General features: G+C 41.3%; 1 protein-coding gene across 1 annotated transcript; it reads right to left on the reverse strand.

Annotated features, from left to right (window-relative positions):
- Window positions 1-456: 456 nt before the first annotated feature.
- On the reverse strand, window positions 457-15,714 carry ube4a (ubiquitination factor E4A). The gene is made up of 20 exons (XM_080459462.1): window positions 15,614-15,714; window positions 12,589-12,804; window positions 11,195-11,371; window positions 9,497-9,609; window positions 9,071-9,223; window positions 8,767-8,926; window positions 8,163-8,365; window positions 7,800-7,991; window positions 7,387-7,720; window positions 7,066-7,192; window positions 6,633-6,940; window positions 5,648-5,780; window positions 5,357-5,547; window positions 4,713-4,813; window positions 4,341-4,454; window positions 3,458-3,632; window positions 3,154-3,334; window positions 2,800-2,947; window positions 2,497-2,654; window positions 457-1,765 (listed from the first exon to the last, which is right to left on the reverse strand). Exons 2-20 carry the CDS (start codon window positions 12,716-12,718, stop codon window positions 1,630-1,632), a joined length of 3,234 nt encoding a protein of 1,077 aa, XP_080315588.1. The 5' UTR covers window positions 12,719-12,804; window positions 15,614-15,714; the 3' UTR covers window positions 457-1,629.
- Between the last annotated feature and the right edge of the window lie 2,075 nt (window positions 15,715-17,789).

A 17,789-nucleotide genomic window follows, 5' to 3' on the forward strand; every position in this document is an offset into this window, starting at 1 on the left:
TGAAAGAGCTGTAATGTTTCATCACTTTGGGCCTCTCAATCTAAAAAAAGGCAAGATTGTAGTAATTGTGGTTTATAAACGCACTTACTTAAATGAAGTTAACATGGGCTGAAATGGAACAATAATGAAGAGCCCCACCGAAGAAATTTATCACCAGCCGCCACTGGTGGACACGCTCAATACTGATTTCTCCTCCGTTCTAGTGAGTAAAGTCATTTTTTATGGGGAAAAGAGTTCTTACTTTGCCAGATTTTGACACATTTCTTCACAGTATGAACTGTAAATAAGCTGCAGGTGTCCAGGTTAATCCAGACTTAAGTTATTTAAATGGCCACGACTTCCGTAAATTGCGTTCTACTTTTTTTGTCTTTCGTGTTTGGAGCAATCATGTAGTGCCTTTCATCACTCTAAAGAGGCACTCTGAAACATTTACACACAGACAATAGTTTGCTGTCATGTAAAAGCAACTATTCTCTTGTAGCTCTGAAGCAAACTGATTCAAAAGTCTGAGCCAAATTGTGAGGAAGTTTTTTTTTTTTTTTAACAGATCAAGCACTTACATGCCACACAATCATTTTGTTTCTTTTTGAGGTGCCCTCCTTCCTCTGCATCTCAGAGATGCCAAATCACTGTCAATTACTATTTATTTGTCACGGCTGTGAACAGCTCCCACTCGTCCTCTCTGCACAGACTGTCTATCAATGCCACACTTAATAGTTTAGCAATTTTATAATGCACTCTGACATTTTTTAGGCAGACGGTTTTATATTGTTGTGGTACAAATGAGTGTAATTGCTGTTAAGCAACTACATTTTTTTTTTTTAAACTCGTTTCATTTAACAACTTAAATAACAAGCTCTCACAAACATTATAGACGGGTGCTCCTAGATCTGACAACCTCTTCTCGACCTATTCAAATAGCCAAATGCCTTTTGGGTAAATCTGGTCACTTTCAATCAAACAAAAGTCACAAACTGGTAATCACTTTGACCTGTGCTTCAGTTGTACCTGCTAAATTTTTTTATCAACGATGAGCATACCGGTTGAAAGTGAACCGATAGTGCAAACATATGGGGTGTTGAAGACGTTTTGAAAGGCAGTGTACAATGTATTGTTCATGATGGTGAATTAAAAGTTAAAATGTGAATGAATCCATCCCAGGTTTGACTTGCGACCTCCTAAAAATACTTACCTCGCTGTATAAAACGTGATGAGAGCCAACAGATCAGTCGGGGATTCATTCAGTACATTCACGTTCTGATCTGTTGGGGGAGGCTCAGTTCTGGCTGGAGTAACTAATCAATGTGGAACCACAGTCCGCATCATCCAGTAAGTGTTTACAGGGCATCATGGGACAACAACAGCTAACGTCCGTGGGTGCTGACAGTGACACCAGCAGGTGGGCTACAGTTTGCCTGGACTGATGTCACAGAGGAGGTCCAACAAGCGTCGAGGCTGACGCAAAAGGCTAATTAATGAACTGTTCATTGGATCCACAGAGGTAAGCACAACATGGATCAGCAGGAAAGCAGAGGAGCACGTGGGTCAAAAAAAAAAAAAAAAAAAAAATTAAGAAAGAAAAAGGATGATGTGAGATGAGTCATTGTTCGTCACAGTGAGAGGTCGAGACTAGCCACTGGGTCCCAGCTGCAGCCGCTCCTGCTTATGCTTGTCCAGCCACTGTAAGATCTGCTGTTTGAGTTCCTCGTTTGGCCTGATCTGGTCCATGGTGAGAGGACTGCGGTTGAAAGGGTCGGTCTGGTCACTGCAAGGACAGACACAGTCTTCAGAAAAATTCACTCATACCATGTACAACTATATAGAACTCATGCATGTCTATCTCATATATAAACACTACCAGCCGTCTACTTAGATTTCTGATTATACAGAACTTGTTTTTGAAAACACATTAACATTTCATCTCTGAATATCTTTAGATTTATTTTCGGCACAGGTATAAGCATTAACCTCAATATTACAAAGGCATTGTACTTATTAACATGTAGTTTTTACTGTTTTGTAACCGTTTTTTCTGTCCGTTTATTCACTTGACTTTGGCTTTACTTTACTTCCCTTTTGTTTGACAGCTAAACAACCGTTTTCCAGAAAGCCACTTTTAAAACTGAAACTAAAAGTCAACTTAGGCTTTTCGTTAGAGGACAAAAAATAATAATAAACCAGCCTTGTATTTATTATTTTTTCAATTTATAAAAAACTCCTTTTAAATATACACCTTTGGCTGATGCGACATAGTATTTACCATTTAATAAACAATAATTCAGTTTGGGAACAACATCACTAATTGTGAGATATTTCACTCCTCTTTTAAAGTACTTCATTAATCTCATGGGGAATTCTTAGTAATGTTGCACCACACAGAGTATTTCAACTATCTATAACACTTGTTTCATATCTGATTTTATTGTTTTCCACCATAGAAAATACTCCCTTACTTCCTTTGAATGAATTTTGGGGCCTTGGTAGGAAATGCCTCACCTGAGAAGATGCCTTGCTATAGTCGAGCGGTCTACTGTCACATTGGAAGAAGGAAGAAGAACAGGATCCAGCATCAACGTGGACATGATGGGGTCCAAGAATTCATCCGGAGCGTCTGCGTATGTCTCCTCTTCCTGCTGCTGTCTGTCTGCATGGGACTGAACACAAGCCCAACAGCAGCACTCTGTGAGTCTCACCTGCAGCTTTCAAGAGTGGACACTGCATATATTGATGAGATTTGTAAAAAATTGAAGATATACTCCTGTGCTTTCAGAGGCAAACCCACTTTGGGTCAAATGGTACCTTTATTTTATCAGCAAGGAGGCCAAAAGCCACAATCATGTCCCCGGGCTTGTTGATCTTCTTCAGTACTCGACCAGTCTGAGAGAAGAGAGTAGGAGAATACGATCGGCCATCCTTTGGGACTGTAGCGCAGAAATTCTCCTCATCACTGCCAAACAGAAAAACAAACGTGTTTTTAGTTGTATACAGCAATGTGTCTCTGTGCTGCTTCTCCAGAGCATATATCCCCAATAAAAGGAGTAAACTAAACACGGTGACAAGGCAAACACCAACAGGGCCTGTGAAGACTTCTACACTCCTTTTTTTTTCTTCTTTCATCTATTGAGCTTGTGAAAGAAAAAGCTTTCAACCTACCCAAGGTTCAGGTAGATTGTGCAGATGTCAGAAACAAGCTGCTGGGGCTTGAAGTCGAATTCACTGAAGTCTTTGACCTTTAGAGCGCCCATCTTGGGACCCACCAGGTGCTGCAGGAAGTAGTTCAGCATGGAGATGATCCTTTCAGCCAGGAAAGGGTGCACAAATATGCCCTTGATTTCTGATGGGAGTAAAGGTATATTTAATAAAACTAAAACATAAAAAGGGATGTGCTGCACCATTACTGGATGAAAAAAAGCATTTGATTGACTGCATCACTGTGATGGAGTCAATCTTTCCTGACCTGAGGTGAGGAAGGCCAGTGTACCGATGGTCTCGTTGGACATGATGTTATGGAAACGTCCCAGCTGTCCAAGCATCTGCAGGCTTGACTCCTTCTCTCTTCGGGCATCAGGGGCCAAGCCCTCCCACTCCCCTCGATCCCGCTCCAGCTGCAGAACCTTAATTTTACTCAGGTACTGCCAGAGAAAGAAAAAACCCCGGTTTTGGTTTTATTCAATTCAGCTGATGATTAACGTGAATAAAGATAGTGAAATATATAATAGCAGGCATTCGAATCAAGGAATTCTTTAAAACAGAGATACTCTTTAGGTGTCTAAATTCTACCCAGGTGTGAACGCGAGTCTGCGTGAAAGTTTGTGTCTTTGCGTTTGCCCTTTGGTGAACTGGTGACCTGTCCAGGGCGTATCGTTCCTTTGCGGCCTCGGCTGGAATTGACTTTAGCACTCCGTGACCTCAGGTTGGATAATGCAGTTGACAAGATGAATGGATAGATGAAAATACATGCAAAACTCTTAAGTTTGACATTTCTGCAAATGAAAAACTAGCATTTATTCTTAACTGAAGTGTCTATCGGGCTCTTATCTTTAAAGAGGTCAACGTCGTGGGTCATTAAAACTTGGACCAAAGATTCGGGCTAGTTTCTCCCACGGATGCTCTTCCTGCTGTAATTAGGATACAAACCCGGGTCCTCCACACAGTGTGAAGACAACAGGCAACCAAGAGGGACTGGTGTTTACCAGTAACGAAATGAATGAATCAGACCAAACTCTGGAAGACCAACAATTATACCACTTATAGTGACACAGTAGAAAAGCCTACGTTCAGATTTGTGAATACGTTAATGGGTGTGAAGCTGATGAATATGAAATACATCAACGCCCCACCTGAATAGCTTCATCCAGGAGAAAGATGGCATCATTCATGAGTAGGTTGAGGAACCGGAGGAACAGCGGCGGGTTCATGGCCTCCAGGTTCTCCGATGCATAGGTTGCCAAACACTGTATTGACACATGTTAAACAACATGAATCAGATCAGGTCCCTCTGCTAAATACACTTGCTGACAGTGTCATCCCACTAATACAATAGCAACATTTGTATTTTGCCATTTTTGCACTCCTCAGTGGGGAGTAACTTTCGAGGTGAAGTGTTTTCACAGAGGTTTAAGACATTCTACGCAGTAGGAAAGTGAAATCCAGAATAACCAAAGAAGGGGATTCAAAGTCTACCAAACATACAAACATTTGACATTATTTACCTTGATGCTCTCTCTATAGCTTTCTTTGCCCCACATGTACTTGAGGATTGGGTACATCGGTCGTCTGTAGTTGAACTTTTGTTCAAACTGATGAGGATCGCCTGAAGAGGAAAAAAAAAAAAAGATCGCCTGATTTCAGTGTTTCTTTCTTCGAGGTTTTACTGGATGCAGCTTCCTCCCTTTTCTTGAAGTGCTAAACAAACACAGGTGAACACACATCCAACAAAGCCTGCGAGGTTTGCTTGACACCGAAAAGCACCTCCTCACTCTTTCTTTTCATATTGACACTGTAGGAGGGCACGTTGTCTTAAGATAGCCTTAAATAAAAAAGTAAAAATGTAACTTCCTTCCGTCTATGGGCGATTTCTGTCATGACTAGACTGAATGAATTTCTTTTAATTTTAGGATGTCAAATTCTAAAAACAAAATTAAACCAAAAAGTGATCATTTCAGTCGGTCAGACCATCATGACTACCAGATGGGTGCAAAAATTATTAGTTATTTCTCTGCTTTCTGGTAGTTCCTTAAATATCTACATATCAACAGTCTAAGAATTATGGTAATGAGAAGAATGCATGCCGATTCCTGTCCGTCACGAGAGGACAGGAATATAAGGGTTAACGTGAGAAATAAGGTTCTTTCACCTGTAAACTCGATGTCCACAAACACAGTGATGAGGGCCTCGGCCAGCTGAGGAGCGTGTCTATAAGAGCAGAAGGCTCTTTCTCTCTGGAAAACGATTGGCTGAGCAGCGCCAGGAGCCAACGGCTCCATGTGGGGCATCACCGCCTCCAAAACCTCTGCAAGCTTTGCTCTTAAATGAGGGTTCTTCATTCTGTTGCATAGACAGAAGAGAACAAACATTCATTTATTAGAATTAGAAATATTTATTTCACCCCCCTCACCCCACAGACTTAACAGATGAAACGATGCACCTTTCTACATTTCCCATGAAGACGGTAATGAAGTGAAGGATCTGCTCCAGACTTTCTGCTGAAGTCTCTAAGACGTCGTCTGCAAATCGACGGAGGAAGATGAAAAAATCTCCCAGGTTTTCTGCAAAAAACTCTGGCAAAGAGACGGCAGACTTTAGGCATGACTATCATGTTAAGGAATGCTCAGTATTAATGACTGACTGCACTATGAGTGAGTCAGCGCTGCTAAATCACAGTAACAGCTGTTGCAATTTTCGTGAAGCATTGTGCAGAGAAACCTGGATATAATCAAACATTTGAACCCCCCCAAAAAAAAAAGAGTTGCAAATGATTTCTGCTGTGAGGAAAACAACACATTGTTTTACAATTCACAGAAAAATTTACTATAACATTTTGGACTATAACGAGACAATCACAAAGGAAAAAGGATTTATTTCATTTTGGCAGAGCGGTGAAATGAGATGGATCCTAACTATGTTTGTATCGGTCAGAGTGAAGGAAAAATGACTATTTTCAATACAAAATCATCTTATCTTCACATTAAATGCATAGAAACTTGATATAACTAAAGCTGGAAGAAAACTGGTTGACAGTTAACTAAAGTCCTGTGGCACTTAGTGCACCCGATGTGATTTAAGGGTTAGTCACAAGTCCTTTTTTGCACCGATTTTCCTCACTTGTCTGTACTTTGAACCAACATAACACCCACTAAGCTCTCTCCACACACTTAGTGACTGCAGCGCTCACATCTACCTACTTTGGCGGCATTAGATTGACTGATACGTCGACATGTAGAGCATGAAAAAAAAAAAAAAAAACTGTTATCACAGTTCAGTCAGCTTTTCCAATATGTATTTTCTGCAAGTGGATCCCAATGATGACACACTTTCAATATACTGTGCAAGTCCAATCCCCCCAAGACCCTGAACATAGAACATGGATGAGTGGCTGTACAGATGTATTTGTTGTGGATGATCGGACCTACCTGGTACATAGCAGAGCATCGTATTCTGCAGAGAAGACAGGGGAAAACTGAGCGGTACATGCTCAGGTCCCTGGTTTCCCACTCCGAGTTGAACGAGCAGAGCAGCAGTGGAAGCTTGGAGGTTAAGGCAGCATTGCAGCATGGCGGGCTGCGTGGTGGCAGCTTTGGTTGACAGATAAACAATCATCATACTCTCAAACTGCTCCAGGAGCGGCTCGGACATCGGGTTGCCTGATCGCTGGGCCTCCTGCCATGCCACCTGGAGCCGGTGGAGGGACTGGTTCATCTTCACCATCTGCTCATGGAGTCTATATGCAACAAACACGGGTGCATGGACATAGACAGGGAGAGAGAACGTGTTAAAGCAGACATATGGGTAAACATGAGGATTTGTTCCCAGTAATAGAAGATATTTGTGCGTATTTGGGTAGACCTGTGAAAGCCCAGATGCAAGGTGAGTTGTGTGAGGATGAGGTTTTCAGTCAGGAGGCTGTAGGACTGTGCAGACTCAACGGGCTGCTGAGGGGGCATTGGGATCAGGCAGGTTTCCTTGTCAAGACCTGGTAGAAGAAACAAGTTAGTATGGAGATATAGAACTTATATTAATATTTTAAGACCATTTTATGCTAATCTATTTATCTGAATCAAACTGCAAAAGCAAAATAAGTATCAAATATGATGCAATAAGACTGATCATAAAAGACGGGGACCAAACAATTAGTGACACTTTCATTGTCTGTCTCAAAAGACTGACCTCTTGCATGCACATTGCGGTTGCGCCTCTCCTCTTCACTCAGCTCTTTGAGTGCACAGTATGTTGGGTTAAAGGTGAGCAGTTTCGGGGAGCGTGGCCTGCAGAAGGGCTGGCACAGCTTCAGCAGAGCTGCACCCAGGTTCAGGAAAAATGCGTCCGAGGCGTACATCTGGAAAAAGATCTCGGGCATCTGATTGGCCCAGATCTTTGCACGGCCGGCGTTGGCCTGCAGACAACTGCCCAACCACAGCAGCAGCAGGTGGCGAGTCTCTCCAGATCTCTGCAGCAGATTCTTCAAGATCTGGTGCAGCTTTTCGTGAAACTGGCCCATGAACTACAACACAAGAAGTGTAAATGTCATTAGTCCCTGTGTAATGGTCTGTGATTCTTTACCTCAACACGTCAGTGATTACCTGGTGGATGTTGGCCTCCTGGACTTTAGTCTCTTGGGCACTGGAACGGGAGGGGTTCAGGAAGTAGCCATGGCCCTCCACCACCCCGGGGGTTTTCAGCAAACAGGAGATACTAAGAACCGTCCCCAGTAAACTCTTTTGATACTGTAAACCATTGGTTGGATCTTTGGGGTAAATATGCTCCACCAATACCTGGAAAAAGGTCAACAATCAAGTTATTAAGAAAAAGAAAAGTTTAGACCCTGAAGGAGCAAAAATGACAGATAAGCAACATTATGATAATTCATCATTAAGAGCACAGGAATGAGGTGGTGTTGTGTGAAGTGTGTGACTATAACGTTGGCCAAGATGATGCCTGCTGACCTTGGCAATATCTTTATGGTGACTGAAATAGAGGAGAACATCCAGGTAGGAGTAAAGGAGAGGCTGGCACAGGTCCAAGTCTTTAATGCGTCCCTGGAGGATATCGAGGACCGGGACAATCACCTCCTCAAAGGTACGCACCTCCTGGTCGGAGAGCAGGCCAGTGATGACCTCCTCCACAAACTCAACCACCTCCTCTGGTTCTGAAAAGCAGCGAAGAAAAGAACATTCACCACTGGAGGAGTTTCTTCGGTTTTGGTTAAAGAAAAGGTAAACAGCAATCCTTTCTGGTTTACTTGGTTTTTTTTCCTGAGTTTTGTTATTTAGGAAGAGTAAAAGAACTGTTTTGACTTCAGTCCCCCACAAAGTTCCACTTAAATTGTAAAACCTGTAAATAAAAATAAATATTTGTTCAGCTAAATGCTGACTGCTTGAGAACTGTGGTAATGGGAAGTTTTCAGGTTGTGTTTCAAAAATCCCTAGACTTTGAGTAATAACTTTACATTTAAAGAAAAACAAAAAAAAACCCAGTAGGGATAGAGTGAGAAGAAAAGAACACAAGAAAAGAAGCAATAGGGCCTAACGGGCTTCATCCAGGACCTACGTGCTCCATTGAAAGCCTCCAGCAGCAGGTCGAGAAGCTGCTCGTACACATTCTGACTGATGTAGATCTCTGGAGTGAGGAGAACTGTACGCGTGTTGGACACGGTGAGGTTTTTGCAGCGAACGGCAAACGAAAGTAGCTTCTCCGGTACCTTCGTCACCTAGTGCACAGATTAGAACAAAGCCACTGAATTATAGAAGAATGTGGGTTATTTTTATGTTCCAAAAAGTGCGCATAGTCTATTAACAGCAGAAAATACACTGGAAAGCTATAACTACAACCATGTGAGGAAAAAGAAGCAGACCTCTTCCTTTGCCCTTTGGTAACATGCAAAGAGGTAAGGGATGGCACATTTCTCGCCAGCATCACGGTCAGCAGAGAGGTTCACAGCGCTGCATGATGTCATGTAGATGAGCTGGTTTCCTGGCTCGAGCAGCAGCAGCCGGTTAAACAAAGCCTGGAGCACATAGAGAAAAATCGCAGACACAAATCAGCCCATCCATTAAATAATACAATGTTCTTTTCATTAAATTCCATGCGTCCTTGCATTTATTGTTCTCTTTTAAGTGTAGGACCACTTGTATTGGAAGCTAAATGGACACTAAGAACCTCTCCAACATGGACATTTCCCAAGCAGTTGCACTGAACACGTACAGGTTTATTGAGAGAGGAAAAACAAGACAAGCCGAGAACAAAAGAGCAGTGCCGTAACAACTTGTTGACACTTGACCTGCTCTATGTTGTCCATGTCCAGCCAGTCCTGTCCATCCAGATCTGCAGCCATCTCCTCCAGGTAAACACAGCGAGGGGGGATGCCATTACCTCCTCTCAGACTGGGGTCACCTAAGAATTAAAGTTCATAAAACAGAGACAGATCACATTATTTTACTACAACTCATGACGCTTAAACAGCACCAAGCATACAGTATTATACACTGCATTGATCAAAACCCCAAAATTAGGAAAACTCAGGCTCCACATGTTTACAAAAGAAATTCAGTAAGCAGTTCCATGGGAGAAGAAGGAGCCTTTAGCCCTCATTTCCTGCTCATTATGACTCATCCCAGAGCAGTCTCAGTGGTGGAGAGACCTCACCAAATCACAATGAGACTTCACGGTAGTGAAGGTCTTTATATTCTCTATAAAGGGTGATGAGTCATTTGTTGCTCACTGGAAACTTCAAGTTTGACTTTCAGGATGTGAAGCGTCATCTGACAATCCCCTCCAGAAGAGGAAAGTCTGCTGTTATTTAGTGCAAACACTGCTCCTCGTCAAGCACCTGTCTGCCATTCTCACATCAAAGCACGATCCTAACATATGATTTGCTCGAGGTGAATTATCTGACTTCCGTTTGCAGCTGCTTCTCAGCCCAGATGGGCCTCTGTGGTCAGATTGAGTGTGAAACCATGAACAGTATGTTACAGAAAGTACAGACACTACAGGGTAAGCATACAAACTTGGAATAAATTGCCTGAAGATGGTAGAATAGTGCAAATAGTGCCAGATTAAAGAGATGCACTCTCACAAAAACCACATTAGATAGAATCTAATGTAATCTACCATATATATTAGTGCTGTCAATCAATTAAAAACCATTACAAATTAATTGCACAGTTTCCTGTAATTAATTGGGATTAATCTCATTGTTTTTCTAAAACTGAAGGCAGAATGTTGCCATAGACACAGACACAGACACAGACACAGACACAGACACAGACACAGACACAGACACACACACAGACACACAGACAGACAGACAGACAGACAGACAGACAGACAGACAGACAGACAGACAGACACACACAGACACACAGACACACAGACACACAGACACACAGACACACAGACACACAGACACACAGACACACTGCAGTCTGGACTGCTGGAACCAGTGTTAGCAGAAAACATGCAGGTACAACCGTACAGGTTGCACTTCCATCATAGAACTAAGATATTTATTCATCTTCAATGCCCACTTCATCCAAGCTAAGACTGCAGGGGGCCACTCACAGATTGGTGTGTGGTTTTATATGCACCAAATACACCACACAATTCAGTTGGTTGAATAATTCCATATTGCCTGGCAAGGTGACATGTGCACTGGATTTCACATCAACTCTTTAACATTGAAGATGGATTTGTTAGCTTGACTAACCAAGCTTGTCGTGTTTCTTTGGACTCTACAATACCACAGAAAGATTCCCAAGTAGATAGAAGGGTTAAAAAAAAACATCACCTATGCTTTGTATTCACAATATCTTTAAAAACATTGGAAGTGAATGGTCATATTGTGAAGTTAGCCGATGTGCCATTTACACGCATTCTGACCAGATCATCAACACATTACATAACCTCCTTTGTTACGACTATAATTTCAATGGGATAAGGCCAACCTAATAGACAGGAGTGTTTACAAGCTTGTACTCACTGTTGTCCAGAGTGATGAGGAAAATGCGCTGGATCATGTGATTGACATTGAGCTGTTCACAGAGCTCCTGCCGGGACCGGAAAGAGCGGCTGATCTCTGCCACGGAGTCATCATTTTCATCAACGCTGTCTGACACAGAGTTCTCCGACTCCGACTGGCTCTCTCCTGAGTCCTCCACTGCGGCGGCACACACAGAAGTTAAAGATGTTGGATACATGTTAAAAAAAAAAATGTAAAAGGGAATATCGTTATAACACTGCCTTGACAGATGCCTCGAGTTAAATTAGGCAGTAAACAGGTGGGTACCTTCCTTTGTGTGAAAACTTAAAACTTTAGTAACTTCTTAAGCTTGTTGTTTAGACAGAGAGGGCAGGTTAAGAACTATCACGAGAAATCTAATCCGAGCATTTACATTGTACCTGAGAGTCTAAACCGAAGCAACGTGATGCATATTAGACTGACACTTTATAAAAACTTAAAATCAGCTGTAAGGGCAAACTGAGGAAGTGTTCTTACATGAAACTGCACATCTACTTGAGAGTTATTTAAGAGTTTAGGAAAAAAACAACTCCTGCTGCATCGTTCACCTGTCTAAAACCGCAGCTTACATGAAAGGATTATCAGGAGGACTAGCCTGCAGCCGAGTCGCAAAAATTAAGGTTTCAGAGAAAAGTGCTGCAAGGAAATAATTGTGACTTTGTTTTACTTTGAAGTTTTGTAATGGCGTAGGGATGACGCCCACAAAACAAGTGTCAGCAATTCCTGAAAGCAGATGCCATGTGAATAAAGTGAAAATGAAACAGAGATGACTCCTTTAGCTGGACTGCAATCCAACAAGAAACACAAGTCCAAGCTGTAGAAATTGCCCTCGCTGTTTCCTGACTGCGACATCAGTGAAAATCTGTGGGAAGATCTTATACAGGCTGCGAGTGTGAGGCAGCCTAAGAATATCTCAGAATGTGCTGTGATCTGTAAGCATGAGTGACTGAAAATCCCTAAATCAAGAACAGGGAGACAACATTGCAAGCTGTCATGTGTTTCAAAGAGAAGGTCCACAAGGGCTGGCAACAGGGAGCCCAAGATTGTGCTCTTGCTACAATTACTGCTGTTGCATTTTTTATCACCTTAAAAAGATACGATTCTTTCCTTTTTGTACAGTTTGTTTCTAAAGGTGCTACAGAATGTATGGTGTCGAGTCCTGGTCCTGGAGGTCCCCAAGCCTGCTTGTTATCACGACCCTGTCCCAAGAAACTTGGCTGTAATGACGGTGGTACAATACAAGACAGACTCAGGTGTTCTGGAGCAGATAAACCTTGAAAACATGTGTCCATCCAGGAGCAGAACACGACACCTCTGATGAGACGACTGCGGGGAAATGCGACGAGTGTACTCACGTGGTGCTTCAGCGGAGTGCTGTTGTGGTTTCTGGCCTGATGCAAACTGCTTGGCATCAGCCAGCGAGCTGAAGAGGGCAGCAAAGGGGTTGCAGGAGATGTTCTGGTTGTTGTTGCCCTGGTCAGTCATCTCATTGGGGCGCAACGCTCACTCCATTCAAAATCCCAGACTCAGGAAGCGACTCGCAGTAAATGAGGGGTCGGATGGAGAAATACCTGAAATGATGCATGTGACACTTTTAATCCGAGTCCCTCACGGCTCTTATGAATGAAGAATTGTGCACGTTCTTGAATAAATTACAGGTCACAAAATTTGTCTCTGGTAGATTTTTTTGTTTTGTAACAATGCTTCTTGGCAATAAATCTTATAAAGCTAGAATGTTTTTCTTTGTGCCACATTTGTAAGGAGGAGCAGGCGTGTTTGTAACATGCAGTGGGGCGCTGCAATGCCAAACAGCTTTTCTCTGCTCTTGCCATTTCATTTTGTTTTGTGCTTCTCGGGTCTCAGATACAGACTATCAAGAGTTGGTATCGGCGTCTCTCAATGCAGAGAAATAGCAAGTTGAGATTCCGCAACCAGTGGAAGTCCCATATCTCTACAGTCTGTGAGCAAACCCCATCGATTAAGAAAACAGAACACAGCATTTCATGCCTCCAGGATTTGTGAGCACGGAGGATGAAGCACCCTTCCAGCAGTCCCGACCTCAACCTCATTGAATGAACACTTTTGGTATCAGGATGGTTGTGGTGTGGTTCAATCCAGAGTGACCAACGAAACCATGTTGGGTAACTTGCCAATAATGCTTGTTGAAGAATAGGGCGCCTCCCATAAAAGTGTGTGAACAGGCTGGTGTCCACCATGAGGAGGAGGTACCCAGTCCCTCCGGCTGCACATAGTTCCTCCACACATCACTGAGGCTCCTCTCCTGTTTGTTAAGTTGTCAATATTTCTGGTTTCGTTCAGACTTCCAATAATCAAATTCATGAAACGACACCAAACAAAAGTCAACTGCAAAGAAAAGCTAAATTTGTCATATCACAATGTAGTACACTAAACTGTGTCTTTTTTGTCTGGATATGAATTAAACCGCCACCTGATGTAAAAATAAAGTATCATAATAATAAATATGTTTGTTTAGTCCTGTGCAAGCAAACGAGGGCCATTCAGAACCAAAATCAATGTCATCCTGAGGGGGACCAATCCGGAACAAATTCATCAAGAATTTCTTGTTATTGCTTATTGAAAAGTCAGCAAATAATCTTTTATAGATGTGGTGTTTCACTACAGTTTATTTCATATTTCAATCTGTCCTCATTACATTTACAAAACATCCGGTTGTAGAAATGTGGCTAAAATTTAAATACTATTTCTTTCTTTTTTTTAAAAACCACCAATTTGTCTTTTATAGCATGAATTCTTGCAAAATATAACAGAAATGTCCACGACCTTTGGCCCCCTCACAAATGCACCCTGTTTAAATGTATGTTTAATATGATTCATGAATCAATGTTTGTCCTTGAATAAAAAAATGTGGACAAGTTTTTTTTATATTAATACATTTGGGGGCATTGGGGGCACTGTCATCGTGAAGTGAGGTATAAACCAGAGGTCTGCTGGTTCAAATCCCAGCAACAACAGTTCAGTGGTCGTCACTGAGTATTTTAACTCCTAATAGCTACAGTTGCATAAGGAACATCTGGTGTAAAACCTTTGCCAAATCAAACATGCTGATCAAATGATCCGCTGAGGCGACTCCGGAAGTGAGCGGCACACCACACACGCCTAAACATCAGCAGCACATTTAATCAAAAGGATTTCTGCTTTTTTGTCTTTGCAAATAATTTATCACCAAAATAAAAGCTTTTAAATGATTTCATAGCCTGATCTTCTCGGTAAACTAAAAAGTCAACAACCAGCAAAAGATTTAAATCGTCATTTGTTACAGCTCAACTTATGATAGTTGGCCATACCTGCTTTGCAAATGCCAAGTACATTAACCCAAAGAAAGCTAAAGCCTGCAGCGTACAGATAATTCAGAACAATTCTAAGCTAAATGCATAAATCAATGGGCTTTAAGTCGGTAGAGGTGCAAAGACACTTCAGGTTCATTAAAAAAATGTGGCTGAGTAATTCAGATGATGGCTGCCACAGTTTTGTAATTAATGAGTAACACTTCATACACACTGAGAGTCCACTTCATTAGGAACCGCAGCACAATGTAATACAAATCATAGAGGCGTGAATTATGCATTTACGAGGCAATTTTTTCAGGTTTTGTTGAGCCTGTCAAAAATGCAATAAGTCTATTTTATGACTATCATTAAAGTAATATGCAGGGTGGTTTTGAACTGGAATATATATGTTGAAATGGGTTCCAAATATTCAGGTTCATTAGTGAAAACGTTATCATCCATTCTCAATACAGTGGTATCCAGCTCCACCTGAAAAATAAACATTAATGCCTATAGGAACTGGACATTATCACAACTGTAAACACAGAGTTGAAGTATTGCATCACGATTTCATGAGTGAACTTAATGGGGTGGCAGGTGAGTGTTTGGCATCAACCACATGAACCTGAAAAGATGTTAATTTTAACTACAATGGTGGGATTTTTTTTAAATTTTTACTTGGCAATACAATCTGAGGAGGGAATGTCGCTTGAGGTGGAGCATGTGAGCACTTTATCATCAGATTATGTCATGCCGTGTTGCTACCAGCTCACAGCAACGACCCACGTTACTTCGAAGCAGCTACATCAACACCTGGACACCGTTACAGTGTCACATCGCCTGGTAGTTGGGTTGTTGACCGGTAACAGGTCCAGAGAGCTGACGCCGCTCAGCGAAGCAGCCCGACAGCAGCGCTGGTTAGCTGGTTAGCTAGTGTGTGGAGCAGCGAGCTAAACTGTCAGGGGGGGTCACCACGACTCGATTTCAGCACGGATTTAATTACCCAGGTGCACATATTTCACTCGTTGTCCGTCTAAATAGCGCACGGAAAGGAAAAGGGGTGCTGTCGTACCTGTGCGACGGGCAGACGTTCGTGTTTTGATGGTTAATGTTGAAGTCTGAGAGTAGCAGCAGCAGTTCCTCAGTAAATAGACCTGATGACGTCATCAGTGTGAGACGCTGCGCTCCTGGGCTGATGAGTAACTTTAGTAAAACACGGCTCATTAAATTGTATTAAAAATACTTTTCGTAATGCAAAAAACAGAACAATAGATAACGTTTGTTATTAATTTTTGTTAAACGTATTAATACAAATAACTTTCTAAAATACAGTATTATTTCACACATTTTAACGAACACTTTCTTTCAATGTATGTTTCTATTCATTAACGTCTCATTACTCTTTATTATTAATTCGTTCCAGACATGACAAAACTATGGTAAGAAGCAAAATCCAACCCCCTTGAAAAAAAAATCTATACAAATGCATAAATCTATTTTTCAATGAATATACAGTACACATGGAAGATGTAAAAAAGTCAATGGACTTAAGAGAAGGTTTCTGCTGTCAGGCTACAGCAGAAACCAATCATGGACTCAGTTGAGGAGGTAAAAACACTGAAACAGATCTTCTATCACCTCTTCTCTTTTTCTGCAGTATTGTTACAAAATGCTTCATTTTTTAAATTTTATTGAAAATTTTTTTTTTCTACCTTAGCATTACACAACTTTTCCTGAATATAATGCAGTCTCTGTATACAATTCCATTCAAAAGAAAAAAAAAACTGCTTCGGTATTACAAATTGGTTATGTAGCGGTTAACTCTCACATCATAGTGAGAATGTTCCAGAACCGAGTTTGCATGTTGTCCCTTGGCATGTATTTTTTACCACTTTATCCAACTCAGGGTCTATGGAGCCAATCTAAGCTATGGGCAAATGAAGGGAGCATCCTTGACAGTAGTAGGATATGCCATTGAGGCTAACTGATTATTTGAGCATGTTGCACTTGTCTCTTTTTGGGATGTCTCAATGCAACTATTCTTTCTCTCAGTAAATGGTAAAATGTCCAACTTAGATATTTTGTTGATGTTCTATTGTGAATACTATATGAGGGTGATTTAAAAGTCACATTCTCTCTCAAGCAAGGTGAATGTTTAATTTATGAGTTGAATGACCTTTTGCTTCAAATCTGGTAAATTATTTCAGAACATGAAGCAATCCAGACAATAGAATTATCAGACGAATACTGAACGATTAATAGAATACAAATAAAGGCAGTAAAGTGGGAAGTGAATCAGATCAGGAGAAGGCACAATGAGGCCACTATGGAAAATAAATACAGCCAAACAGCAATGCAACATCACCAAAAAGCTACACAAATAAAGACTGACAGAGAGATACCACAAGGGAGCTGCATAGTTTTTAAGGTTTTCTTTTTTTTTTTTTAATTATGAGTGGACAGTGTTTTATTTGATCCAAGGTGTGAGGTCATTTTATTCCGAATCAACCTTCAAATGCAACCTGCAGTACTGGTGGAGCATCAGCAGGGGGCAGCATCAGATATGGCTTGAAAGCCCAGACGGAGTTGTTTGAAAATGACTGGACCCTATTTGCTTTACATTAGTTTAGGTGACTTAAAGAGGCAAGGGGGAAAGCATACACTTAATCAACAAAACGATAAAAGGATAATTCGTTGAAATATATTTTCAACTTGTCCTGAATTTGAGAATCATTTATCAGTGTCAGAATACATTATTAATCACATTAGGAAATAATTGAACATTACAACTAACTAATAATTTGTTTCCTCTGGAGCCTGTAAAGTATTTTGATGTCACCTTAAACAAAATACACTTTTGCTTCTGCTTTGTTGAGTCCATGAACGTATTTTGAAGGAGAGAAAAATGAAGCAAACTGTTATACGACTGATAAAGTACTTCTTTTATAGTGTTCAGACACTTTCAATAACTATTGGCTCCTCTGAACTGATGGATTGAGCACATGTGTTTTGTGCCTCAGATGAGTAAGCCCTTGACAACATCTCCTTTTCCCCAAAACATCTGGGTAATATGATTCGAGAGCTTGGGCTCATTGGGGAAACAGATTTTTAGCAGACAGCAACAGATGGGTAAGTATTGACGACTGGATGTGTACGTTTAGTATTCATGCAGTGTTTTTTAAATGAAGCCCTATTCAGATCAGTATGTGAATTTCTTTCTTCAGAAATTCATATTTTATTAATTTTTC

The sequence above is a fragment of the Lipophrys pholis genome (assembly GCF_963383615.2).
Source record: "Lipophrys pholis genome assembly, chromosome: 3".
In the NCBI taxonomy this organism is placed as follows: domain Eukaryota; kingdom Metazoa; phylum Chordata; class Actinopteri; order Blenniiformes; family Blenniidae; genus Lipophrys; species Lipophrys pholis.